At 42.3% G+C, this 12,892-nt stretch overlaps 1 protein-coding gene across 3 annotated transcripts in view; it reads left to right on the forward strand.

Moving 5' to 3' along the window:
- Positions 1 to 12,892, forward strand: part of RHOBTB1 (Rho related BTB domain containing 1) — a 54,576-nt gene that overhangs the window by 16,728 nt on the left and 24,956 nt on the right. Inside the window, exons 1-3 of one of the 3 annotated variants that reach the window (XM_064464758.1) lie at positions 652 to 813; positions 12,052 to 12,253; positions 12,598 to 12,701. In XM_064464758.1, coding sequence (XP_064320828.1) covers positions 12,062 to 12,253; positions 12,598 to 12,701 — 296 coding nt within the window. In that variant the 5' untranslated portion in view covers positions 652 to 813; positions 12,052 to 12,061. Of the gene's footprint in view, positions 1 to 651; positions 814 to 12,051; positions 12,254 to 12,597; positions 12,702 to 12,892 lie in introns of those variants that run through there. The other 2 variants (XM_064464757.1, XM_064464759.1) reach the window with 2 other exon arrangements.

Genomic DNA, 12,892 nt, shown 5'->3' on the forward strand with positions numbered 1-12,892 from the left:
TAGGAAGGTAGCACTTAATATTTGTGGTGATGGACGTTGTTCTTCTGCACCTAATAGTCTCCTGAGATAAGAAGTTGCAAACTGTAATTTTTCCTGACGTAGATGTACTCAATTGAAAATTGTTGCAGACTGACCTGATTAATGTAAGTTTGGCTTCTGGGTATTTGAAATATGTAAGTAATTGACTCTAACCGAATGCAGTTGGATGCTGTTAGCCTGTTAATTGGTACTGCAGTTATTGGAAGTGGTGGTTTTAAAACGACTTTATAACACGTTTTCCCCCCAAAAATGACTGTATTATTGTTACGAGACCGTGATTCCTTCATGCACACACGGCGTTTATAGCGTGTGTATGTATATGTGTGCGGGCATTCATTCATTGTCGGCTGGTTCCGTGCCCCACACCGTCCCTGCGGGGCCGTGGCAGGACGCCCCCCGCCCCGGGGCCGCCCGCCGTCCCGGGACCCGCCGTTGCCGTTGCACCCCTCGGGCGCTGCCGGCGGGGGCGGCTCCGACCGCGCCCCTTTACGCGCGGCCTCGGTTTCATGAATGAAATCCAACGGCCGCGCTAAAAATAGGGCGCGGGGCTGCAGACGTCACGACGTCCCGTCCCCCCCCCCGCCGCCGGCCGAGTCAGCGCGGCGGGGCGGGGGCCGGGCCGGGAGCCCGGCGGCATGCTGCCTCCTGCCCCGCCGCCCTGAGGAGCAGCGGGGAGGGGGCGCGGCGGCGGCCGCCACCCCACTCCCGTCCCGCCGGGCCGGGGGGCCCAGCCCCGCTGCGTGCGCCCCGCCTGCCGGCGTCCCGCCCTCACGGGTAGGTCCCGCGTCGCCCGGGCGCGATCGTGCTCCCACCTGCCGGCGCAGCCTCCGCGGCTGCCCGTGCGGGGCCGGGCCCGGCCGGGCTGGCGGGGCGCGGGTGGCGGCGCCCTGCGCGTCCCGCCTCCCCGCAGGTGCGCTCCCGCCGCGGCGGGAGAGGGAGAGGGAGGAGGAGGAGGAGGAGGAGGAGGCGGCATCATCCCCTGCCCCGAGTCCCCAAGGCTGAGTTCTCGGTGAAGCGGATCTGCTTGGCTTCCTCTTCCAGCGAGGCCACATGGTGCACGGCAAAAATAGAGGGGTACGATGTTTACGGGAAGCAGAAACCCGGCGCTTGGTACTTCTGAGTGTCATTTACTCTAAACCTGAAGGATTTCTCTTGCTCCCTTCCCCCCCCCCCCGCCCCCTTCCCCTGCTGTGTCTGTGGAGTCTGTTGTGGGTTGCTGTGACAACAGCAGGAGGCTGCTGCGGGGTCTTGCAGCACACAGATTATCAGGTGGCTGTGCCGGGACCTGTATGGGGGCCATAGAAAGGGGCTGTAGAGACAAACAGTAGTAGGCTTTAATTTGCTAAGCCAACCTTTAGCGGGTGTCATGGCATCCAACATCTAGAGCAAAGAGAAATCAGTCACTGGACAGACTGAGGCAGACTAGTCGGAGAGCTCTGAGTTGCTTTCTGTCAGTGAAGGCACTACTCAGGCTTCTGAAGGCACCAGTATACTTGTTTAAAAAAATGGTAATAATAAAAGAAAGCCCTTGAAGCTCTGCATATGGTCACAGCAAGAGCAGGGAAATGATACCAGAATATTCTCAATTACTTTGTTCATCCTCAGTTTGTGTACTATTTCAGGACATGCATCTGACAAATGTTCAACCTGAGCTGTAATAGAAGCTGAGGTGGAAGTTAGTTTGTTCAGTGTGCTCGAGGGGAGTTCTTCAGCACTGGTCTTTCTAGGCAAAAATAAAGCATGTGGGAAGAGAAACGCCATTGTTAGGACTTTGTTAAAGAGTTGTCATATGACTGCTCAGTGTAAGTAACAACTGAATGGCACGTACCTCTGTACAGGCTGTATTTCAGGTTTGGGAGTCACAGTACTTGGAAACAGAACAGCTTAATTTCTTTTCCATTATTTTCTGAGGTTCTCTCCCATTAGGTTGTGATTTTCTTGTATATGAACACAGGATTTGTGTGCCTGATTGTATGCCTCAGGTATGCTGTGGATCTATACACTACTAACAGAAAAAAAACCAAAACTTGGTGAGTTCCATATTTGTACCAGGGCTCTTTATCTAAGTGACGTAATACTTACAGAGCATAAGATCTGGGGCAGGCTCGGATGCATAGAGATATTTTTCTCCAAGAAGAAATAAACATCAATATGAGCTCTGGGGAGCTTTCTAAAACTCCTGCCCTTTTAAAAGTCCAAGCTTCACAAATACTGTAGAGCATTAGGCTGAGAGGAAGAGCTGATCACTTGACCAGTAAATCCTGATGTTTGAATCATTGCTAATACATTTTATTCGCTGGAAAAATGCCTAAGTCCTGCTTCCAGATGTTGCCCTGTGCTGAAGGAGATGAAAGGACAGAGAAACCTTGAAGGAGAAGCAAAGGAGCAACAGGTGTTTGACGTGCTCCTCCCTTGCTCCCATCTATCCTGCCAGATAGATGTAGAACAAAGTATGTGCTTGGGAAAGGGGAAAAGGAAAGGCTAGGCTGAGCAGTCCTCGCTGCATACAGCAGGCTTGCAGAGCAGCTCATAGCCAGACTAGTCAGCCTGGTGTGAATGTACCCTGGGACCGTTGGTTGTGTTTCCATAAAAGAGCTCAAACCTTGTGCCGAAGGAGTGAATGGAATGGTGGCACGGTGCGTGAGCTAGAACTGGTACAGCCTGCAGTGCGTGTGGTGATAGTCGGGCCCTTTGTTACTAGGGGAAGGTGCATGAAATAAAAGTATGGATTCCCTTGGGGTCCCATTCAACACCATTCTACTTCTCTGTTTTCCTCTCCTTTCTGTCTGACATGAAAGACAGAAGATGGCAATTTCTATCCTCTTTTTAAGTTATTTTTTCTTCGCAAATGAGCCTCTGTGCGGCACTAGACATTACAAGTAAACTCCACATCTACTCGCCTCCTGCACAATTCATTTAATGTCGCTAGGTTTGCATTTGAGACATAAATGCAGAACTTGACCCAACATCTGAAAGTAGCATTTATCTGAAGTCTGCCATCCTGAAGTGTTTACTATTCTAGTCAGTGTTTAGGTCTTTGGGGGTTTTTACCTCCTGTCATTATGAGGTCTCACTCTCCTTGTGTAGTTTCCTTGTAGCAATCACATGTGGGAGTGAATAAAATCACATATAATATCTTTCTAACAGATTAACAAAGAGGAGAATGCATGAGAAATGTCATATAAAGTTCAAGAAAGAAGAGCCTGATTCTGTTTATTGGAAGGAAAACAAGCACAGGAAGTTAATTCAACAGCTCTCAGTGCTAGAAGGTCACCAGTGTCTCTGGAATATTTTTCTTTGTTTGTAGCACTAGCAAAACTTGATAAATATTTTCCCCACAGAAATGCGCAAAAGTTGGGAGAACGCCTTGTTTGGTGGTTATTGTTGTTTTTTTTCCTTCTCTACTGTTGGGAACACTGCTCCAAATAATGCCCTTACCAAACAGAGCGTACAATGTCAACACCTGTCTTCATAAATGTGTAAAATCAGTAACAACGTATCCTATGGTATCATTAGTTTAATGCTGTACAAGCTTCTGATGCTCTTAATTATTTAAGAGTAAAATCAGGGATTTCATGGAATTTATTACCATGAAACCTAGTAGTGTTGGATCAGGCTTTTGCAGTGATCCTTCTCCCTTTAGTCTTGAGTTTTATATGTTATCTCAGATACTCTTGAGCATTGCCATCACTAAGGATTCAGCTGCAGCTTTGCCCCAGTTATGTTGATCCAAATAACAAACAAGGAGCCAAAGCAGCCAATGATGTATCTACATTAGTGGGTCATGTGATGCAGTAGCAGGGGACTGGGGGGTGAGAAAGTTGGTGCTGAGGACCCGGTGTCCCCACTGCACACATTTCAGGGGCAAAGGGTGTTACCGCAGGTTACCTTTAATCTGGTACTATAGATGGAACGCTTGCTCATTAGTGGTGGGTGGCACATTTCCACTTCAGATTCATCTGAAAGGAATTCAGTTTGTGCACTCCATGGCTGCAGCTGATGTGAACCAAAGCATGGTGAGTGGTGACAACTGGGTTATTTGCTTCAAAAAGGTATTCCTGAGACGGACTAAAATGCTAGTAGAGCTGCACCCTTACTCTGCTCCTGCAGTGTAATCTTTTGTTGCCAAAGGAGGTCTAATCTAAGGGCTCAGCACACAATGGTGTTTTATGGGTGGATGCTTTACAAAGTACCAGCTGTTTGGTGATGATTATCACCATCAATGGGTATTGTCCGTTCTTCAGTTTCTTGGTTCTCAGCCACTATTATTAATGTCAGCCACAGTTAATTTCAGTTTGTGATGATATGACTGATTGTGACCCACAGCGATGCCGGATCTTGGTCACTGCCTAGTCCCCTGTGCCTGCTGTGGTCACCTCTGGTAAATGGAAAGAACAGTCAGTTGTAGACAGGTGTATCTGGAATCCTAACAAAACATACCCACAAAGCCAAAGTGCAAGCCTTAAATCAGCCAGGTGCCAGCTATGGATTCTTATCCCTCTTTCCAGGGGTGGGTCCAGTGTGGTCACCCTTCCTCACATCTCTCTGCACAGCAAGAAAGAAGAAACAAAAGGAGGCATAAGGGACTGCTCTGTGTTGTGGCCTGTTCTTGAGGTAGACTCTGAAGGATTGGTGAAGGGAGGCGTGGCAATCTTGCAGGCTCTCCTACCATATAGAAAGCACTCATCCCAGGTTCTCACGCAGTTCTGAAACTGTTAAATGTCCTTCACCTGCTGTGTGGATTTCTGGAGAGATGATCTAATCAAAAAGGATATCACAAGGTATGTCACCAGTCAAAACAATATGTAAGCTGTTCAGTGTTATCAGCTTGTTGATTTCTGCCCTTTAGGTCTTCAGGAACTTGTCAGAAAATTTATGTAGCTCAAATTTAATGCTGAGCTTTGCATTTGGATCTCTATGTGGTCTGATAGACTGTATAACGCAAAGATGGGTCCCTGTGGACTGCACATTTTCAGGATTCTCAACAGAACCTGTTATTGTACCTAGAATTGGATGTTTTCATGTTCAGCTATTGAGCTTCAGGGCAGTCTGTTTTATACAGTAATGTGGGGAGAATTTGTATTTTGCTAGTATCCCTGACTTTTGGTCATCTATGTGCTCATCCTTCTGATCAAAAGGTGTTATGTTGTCACAGAGGTAGGTTGGACTTGACGAAGGGTCCTAATAACTAGCCTTTAGAAGCAAACAAATCTGGAGTCAAGCAGGCTGAGAAAGCAGACTGACAGGCTTCTGATACTACAAGCCATGAATTCCTTGTCTCTACAGTTTCTACAAAGGTTGTGGTGATGATTTGACTGAGAAGTTTTCTAGATAAACATAGAGACATCTGTTCTGTCTTCAACTTTACATCTTCCGAAGAAGCTGCTCCTTTCATTTCTGTGTGTGGCCATGGTCAATTTTTTGCTCCCTTTTAAACTTAAGGGATACAGCAGGGATTATGGCAGCTGAATGGAGGGTTCTGAGAACGTCTTTCAGCAGGTAATACAAAGTAAGGGATAGCATCCAGGATTAAATCTGACGCTTGTTGCCAAAAGCTATCATGAAAGAAGCTGGTTCAGGCAAGACAAGTGCAGTCTGTCTTGATGACAACCTCAGTGTTTACTTTCTCCAGCTGTATCAACTTCCAGCAGCATTCTGTGGGATTTATTTCTGTTTCAGCCCTAAGCTTAAACACCCCAACTGTCCCAGAACAGCTGATAAAGGGTAGAACCAGGTTCTGCCCTTGTGAAAGATAAAGGTGTTCCTGCTGACCTGTGCTCTTCTTTTGTGGGCAGCAACAGCCAGGGTTATCTTATTTATCACATCATGCAGTGAAGCAACATTTCAGTCAGCTACTCCTCTCTTTTTACCCATGGTAGATCCAAGGATCTCATGTTGGAGATCAGGTTAACTTTAGAATACAAGGGCTTTTCTCCATTCCCAGTCATTGGTTTTATCTGTTGTCATCTTCTGTCAATGGATGGGCCAGGTAGGGCAAGTAGTTGATGAATTCCAGAGTTAATCTTGAATTTCTTCCTTCTGCATCAGTCTCTTCCTTTTCAGTCTTTCTATGTAAACTGCCAGAACTTTGAATAATGGCAATAGGGCAAAGCCTCTTCATCCTGGATGAGAATCCAGCCAGATACGCATCATGCCCATCTTTGTCCCCTGCTGACCTAGTGATTTCTTCCACCTTGAGTCTTATCACCCTTTGTCACCAGCTAGTTCTTTGATGCTGACAAGGAATAGCTTTTCATTTTAAAGCAATCTCCCCATTGGCCCTCCTGCAATTTAATAAAATACTAATATTAATTTATACCTTGTACAAAATGTTTTGTGATGGTGTTTCAGCACCTGGTATAGTTTATGTGTTACTTGATACTTGTGATTTATTTCACAAATATACTTGGTGGGGCCCTAAATTCATTGATCTAATTGAGCCAAACCACAAAACAGCCTTTTGGCCCTTAACCTTTCTCCAAATCAGATCTGTCTGTGGATTCTATGCTCTTGCACAAATGAACAGTAAGTCCCCCTGCTTTTTTTGCCTGGCATATATGTGGTAAACCATAAAGATTCTGAAACAACACATAGCAGGTTGTATATTGAGAATGAACCTTTCACAGGCTTGTTCTGGCTCATGCGCTCTTTGGTCCTTGCCAGCGTGCTGGTGCCTTGGGATTCTGCAGCGTAAGGTAGTGACTTCAGCGCCTGAACAACTTGGCATTTTGCATCTACTTTTCCAGTTTCCATGGTTGCAAGCAGTAATTTTCCAACTTGGGGATGGAGGTAAGAGCATTGCATAGTCTCGTAAATTTTTTTATAGCCCTTTTGACATGTTATTGCATAATGGCTCTCTGAAGGAATCGTCCCAAAACTATACTCCAGATTAGATTGAAATATAGAGTACCTACCTCTTTCATATAGTTTCAAAAGAGTGCGTTTTTCAGGGATAAATGTTGACGGTCTTACTACCTTACTGGTGGTCTGAGTTTTTCAAATAATTCCCACTCACACCTTTCATATTAAGTGGTGGTAGATTTTGGTGTCTCTTTCCATTAGATTCCTTTAATAAAATTGTGATGTTATAATTGTGGTTGGCAACCTGTTCGTTTGAAGGACTTCCTGGTCTGCATGTTTGGTCAGATTACTTGAGACAGGTGGGAATTACTGGTTTTCTTTTTTTTTTTTTTCATGGAATAACTTAAAGGAAAACTTTACTGAGCAGGCCTCATTCTTACAGGATGTCACTCTGAACCTTCAGCTGGAGTTTGTTCTTAACACAAGAACTAAGTAACATGCTTGCTTGTTTTCATGCTAAGAGTCTCAGTCTTACGGGACGTGTTTAAGTACTGAGCTAAGAAGTAAAATCCTGCAGGATCACTCCATAATCACTGATTAATGTAGACACTCTTAGTGATTTGTCTGTGGTGTTTTGCTGAAGAGAAAAGGGTTTCAAATTAGCTATGACTCTTTGAAAAAAAATCTTGGTTATGTTTTGTATATGCTAACTAAGTGGTGATTGAAAATACCTGGAAATTTCAAAACGGGCAGTTAGCTGCATTGGCGGTGAGATCCATAGGGGTGGATCCCTGATCCTGCACAGGGAACTCGCTGTTGGGTTTGGACCTTCATCTACTTTCTCTCCAGGGGAGAAAAATGCAATTATAGCTTTAAATATATTAAACTGCATTCTTAAAACAAGTTCATGGTTAAGATCTGGTTATCTTAGAGAGGTTGTGGGTGTCTGTTGTGTTTAATCTGTGTACCAGTGGACTAGATAATCAAGTGGCATACTTCACCTACAGATCTTTTGGAGAATTTCTCTAGAAAGGCAGCATTTCATTACTGAGGCTGGCTAGGCAGAAGGATCTGCATGCTATGGCAACCACAGCTGTTTTTTAGTTCAGCAATGAGGAAAAACTAAACAAAAACCCAAGCACCCTACAGCACTCTGAGGTGGAGAAACAGAGAAAGAAATTAGTGACCGTAACCATCTGCAAGCCATGGTTCAGAACAGTAACCTTATACTTCTTTGGAAATAAATCAGCTTTATTTGGAATAGCTCTTTTCCGGCTAACCAAGTGAGTTAATTAAATGGCTTTATCTTAGAACTCAAGTCTACTCACATGTCCTGATTTATGGCTGCCTCTGTCTCCTCTTCATCTGCAAACAATCACAGGTGACAATGTAGAAATAGAAACATCCTAAGAGATTTTTGAGATCCTGTGTTATTTTTGTGGGTATCTTTTTTCATTTCCATCCATTTGCTCATCTTTCTTTAGAACTGGACTAAGCAGCTGAACCTTTCGCTGCTTTCTTTTGGGACGGCCATATTTGATCAGATCTTTCCCCTACTAGATTTCTTGCTGCTGCTCATCTGATGGCCTTTCTGTCTTTGACTTTTTTGGCAGTGTCCTCTCTGAGACTGGTCATACTTCCAGTAACTTTCCTCTTACTTTACCCTATTTTGTTTTGTTGGTAAACTAAACTATTGCAGGTTGTAGGTTGGATTTAGCAAGTTTTTTACTGGCCTTGGAATTTTATGCTGGTTTGTTTTTATTAAGCTTTGTAGATACTGGTTTGCTCTTGTCTAACCAGTTTTGTTTCAGTTCCAGTTGATCTTCCCAGATGTTACCAGATTCTCAGAGCTCAAATCTAGAATTTTTTTCATTTAAGTTTTGCACATACGTTTGGCATTTTTAATCAGTGTGATTATATAATAGGTTTAGCACAAGCTTAACCTAGAGGCTACCTTAAAAAAACTAACCGTGGCTGTATTTTTAAGATCTTGTACATATTCCTGGCTTTAATCATTCCAGTAGCCAGAAGGCTTCTGGCTACATTCGTAAGCATTTAATCCACACATTTTGCTAATTGTTTATACTGTAATTTGCTGTTAGCATCTGTTTTTATTTGAGGTGTCTGAATATGTGTGCAGGCTTCTGTGTGTCACTCTCTTCAGGAGCTATTTCTGTTTTAATCCCTTTCTGAAAACTAGTGAACAATATTAAAATTATCTACATTTTTAACACATAGCTACCTATATATACTGGAATGGATTTAAGAACTTCCCTTAATATAGCTACAAAGCTGTCATTTTGTTTTTATTCCCAGTTTGTTTTAATCTCTGTCCTGTGCAGTACTGAGTCACACTAAAAATATCTTCATTAGACTGCCATTGATCGTGTCTGAGATCTGTGATAACTTTCCTTTAATTAAGTTAGTAAGTATATCAGAAATTTAAAAAAATAATAATTTTTAGACTTTATTTTCATGTGTTCCTTTTCTAGAATTTGCAAATAATTGCACTGATTTCTTTTGTTACTTTTATTTAGATTTGCCTATTAATTTTGAAGTGGCTTTGTTAACCTCTTAGAAATATTTTTAAGATTCCAGACTCTGTACTTAATACATATTTTGTGAGTGACTGAAGTGCAATTTTGCAGAACTACCATTTAAGAACTCTTGAAGGATTTTAAAATCAGATTGTTATATAAAACCTCAGCTAATCTGTGTAACAACATTTTAATGGAATATTGGGTTGGAAGAAAAATTGTTTTGGCATCTCTCTGCTTGGTAGTTTAAAACCAACCAGACACACTGGCTAGCCACACTCCTTCATTTTGTTTTCCAGCCTTGTAAACATTTCCATGTTCCATCTGTGATGTCTAGTCCATGCATGAATAAAATATGAAGTAATTTAATACCAGATATTATGTCAGGGGTTGCTGTTTATTCTCAGACTTGAAATGAAACTCTTTTAGATCACATACTGAAACCTCTTGGGTTTTTGCTACTCATTCAGGGCTCTGCCTTTGAGGCTACGATGTAGAAATATGTCTCATTCTCTGTAATGTGGAAAAAAACATGTTGTTTTGGTACTTTTGTTTATATCATGGCTATATTCTTGGAAAGGATGTGGAGGAGGAAAGAGGAGTTAGCTCTCATTTCTCTTCTTGTATTTGGAGTCACGGAGATGGTACAGAGCCCATGGGCCATCGCAGGTATCAGCCTCGTAGGAGCTTGCATCCAACAAGCAGCTGTGGTTGGATCACAGACAGGTAACTGGAAGCCTCTGTAGTCCTTTACCGCAATTCTAGTAGCCTTTCAGGATGCCAGGTCACAACTCAGATGAAGGGATAAAGGCAATATCTTAATAGCTTTGTTTCCTTATCTGCTAAAACCGCTGTGCCAACATAGCGGGTTGGTATCACAAGGCTGTTAAGGTTGACATGCAGTAGATCTTGTGCATGTATGTTTGAAGCCATGTTACTTGCTCTACATTTGGGAGATTGCAAGGCTCTAGTTGTGCAACCATGTACTTGTGCCATGATGAAGAGTTTCTGGGCCCATGTTTCAGTCTAATGTAGCACAACTCTAAAATATGTTCTTACAGGCTAGTCTCTGTGCTCTAGCATTTCCAGAAGCATTCAGTGTCTGTGAAAACAATACCAGTGTGACACAGTAGTGGCATAAACTCACCCATGCACCTTGCTGTCTATGTGGTCCCTAACTCCTCCTGTCCACACATACATAAAGATTGTAACTGTACCTTAGCTGGTATAGCTATTAGCATGCAGTCCATGCTCAAAATTTTAAATAAATGGGTAACATTTAGTTCTAACACTGACTTTTGTTTCTTGGTTTACATCACTTTAAATAATGAAAGAATGCAGTTAAAAATAGTGTTTGGCTAGTAATTACTAAACATGCTTTTTCTTAAATCAGAACATAGGGCCTCTGACAGTGAAAAATGGACACCAAAATAGCTTGTATCTATTATTTTAAACAGCCTGACAGTTAATATATATTCTGCATTTATGTGTGAATGAGATGTGAATATTAAAAAAGGTATTAAAACAAATCATTTGGTTTCTTTATCTGTAGCGCTTTCTTCTCAGGAAAAAGGACACCATCACTCCAGATGATGACCTGTGTTTTGTCAATTAAATTGCTATGAGTTTCCTTGCTGAAATAATTATTACCCAAGCCTTCTTGAACACGTTGGTGCCTTGCATTTTCCCTTTTCTCCCCCCTTGATTACAATTCCCTGGCAGAGACCAGATTGCTCACCAGACTACTAGACATTAGAAAATCAAAATCAGATGTGTCAAACTATGATCCCATATTCCTTTTTATGAAAATGCCAGACTGTAGTAAACATGCAAGGGTTGTTTTTAGTTTTTCAAACATCAGTTTTTTCCAGCTTACATTTGCATCCAGGCATTTGTTCAATATGTTGCCATAGAATATTTAAGTAAATATTTTCAATAATAGGTTTCTGTGAGGATAGTATCTTAAAAAATCTTCCCTTTCCATTGTTATGTGAAAAAGAATTTGTAGGTGTAGATGTGTATTTGCAAGTTTCTGCTGGGCTGTTTGGTTTCATTTTAGTCCATGATCTGTACAAACTTCTCCTTGGAAATTTAAGAGAGTGTGATACATGCAGGATATAATGGGAGTCATGGTTTGTAGAGAACAGAGTCTCTCTGGAGTCATGTTACAAGTCAGTTTGATTGTGTGCATATAACTAAAACCATCTGTGTGACTTGCTGTTAGTAATATTGTTTGGACAGCCCTAAATCAAATCCCGAATGGGCAAGATTAAAGAAGGCAGGTTTATACTGGTATCCTTCAGGTTAAACCCACTGATGTCCAGTCTTTTCTCCTTTGTGGCCTAAAAAGTGTTAGCAAGTGGTAAGTTTGTGCTACCTGTCCTTGTTTCACCAAGATCTATCTTCTGCAAACAGGCTTCTGTTTACAGACGCCAAAGTGAAAATAGCATGTGAACAGCATAAACCAAATGTGTTCAAAATAGTTGTGCATTTGCATAACTGTGGGGTATTTAAAAGAACGTCTAGCTAGCTTTGGTACAGTTTGCAACAAGCTTTTCCTTAAAAGTTTGTTCTGTTCAGGCATCTCTCAAGAAGTGGAAGCAGAAGGCTCTGATTCTAAATAGCATTGTTTTTTGAACAGTGGTAGAAAACAAGTTTAACTGTCTTGTTACAGTTTTTGGTAAATGGACACTGACATGGACTACGAAAGACCCAACGTTGAAACTATCAAGTGTGTGGTGGTTGGAGACAACGCAGTGGGAAAGACTCGTCTAATTTGTGCAAGAGCATGCAATACAACCTTGACTCAGTATCAGCTGCTGGCAACTCACGTACCAACTGTCTGGGCCATCGATCAGTACCGTGTCTGCCAAGAGGTAAGGACTGCAGGTGTACAAAATATGGAACACATGCTGTGAGGTTGTGCTATTATTTATTGGCAAGCCTTTCTTTGTCAGGATGCAGCAACAAGCTCACAAGTCTCTACTGCACCCATGGTCTAATATGTATCTCCCCGAGTCTCTCACTCCAAAGTTATTTTTTTAATCAAACTTATTTTTAGAAAGATGTGTATTCTGCCAGTTTTATAAAATACAGTATTTGCTGAAAACTATATGCGATAGACTCATGGTCTAGTATGCTTTGGACCTTCTTACGGAGCAAATTAGAAATGTACTTGTTTGATGGAGGGAAAGAGAATGTTATATGTGTTCTGTTCTAGGTGCTTGAACGCTCAAGAGATGTTGTGGATGAAGTGAGTGTTTCTCTCAGGCTGTGGGATACATTTGGGGACCACCACAAAGACAGGCGCTTTGCTTACGGAAGGTAAATTGACCCAAGCAAAATTTTAAGTAATACTTGTAGTAGAATTTTGGGGCAGAAAAAAATTGCAAATCTTAATTTGGAAAAGCAAGGACTTAAAAACAGTCAAGGGTATTCATATTCCTGCCTACTGCAAAGAGGATTATCTGCTGCAAGGATTAAAAAGATATAAATATTTAAAAGCTGCATAGTTT

The sequence above is a fragment of the Phalacrocorax carbo genome, chromosome 13 (genome assembly GCF_963921805.1).
Source record: "Phalacrocorax carbo chromosome 13, bPhaCar2.1, whole genome shotgun sequence".
NCBI classification, from domain to species: Eukaryota; Metazoa; Chordata; class Aves; order Suliformes; family Phalacrocoracidae; genus Phalacrocorax; species Phalacrocorax carbo.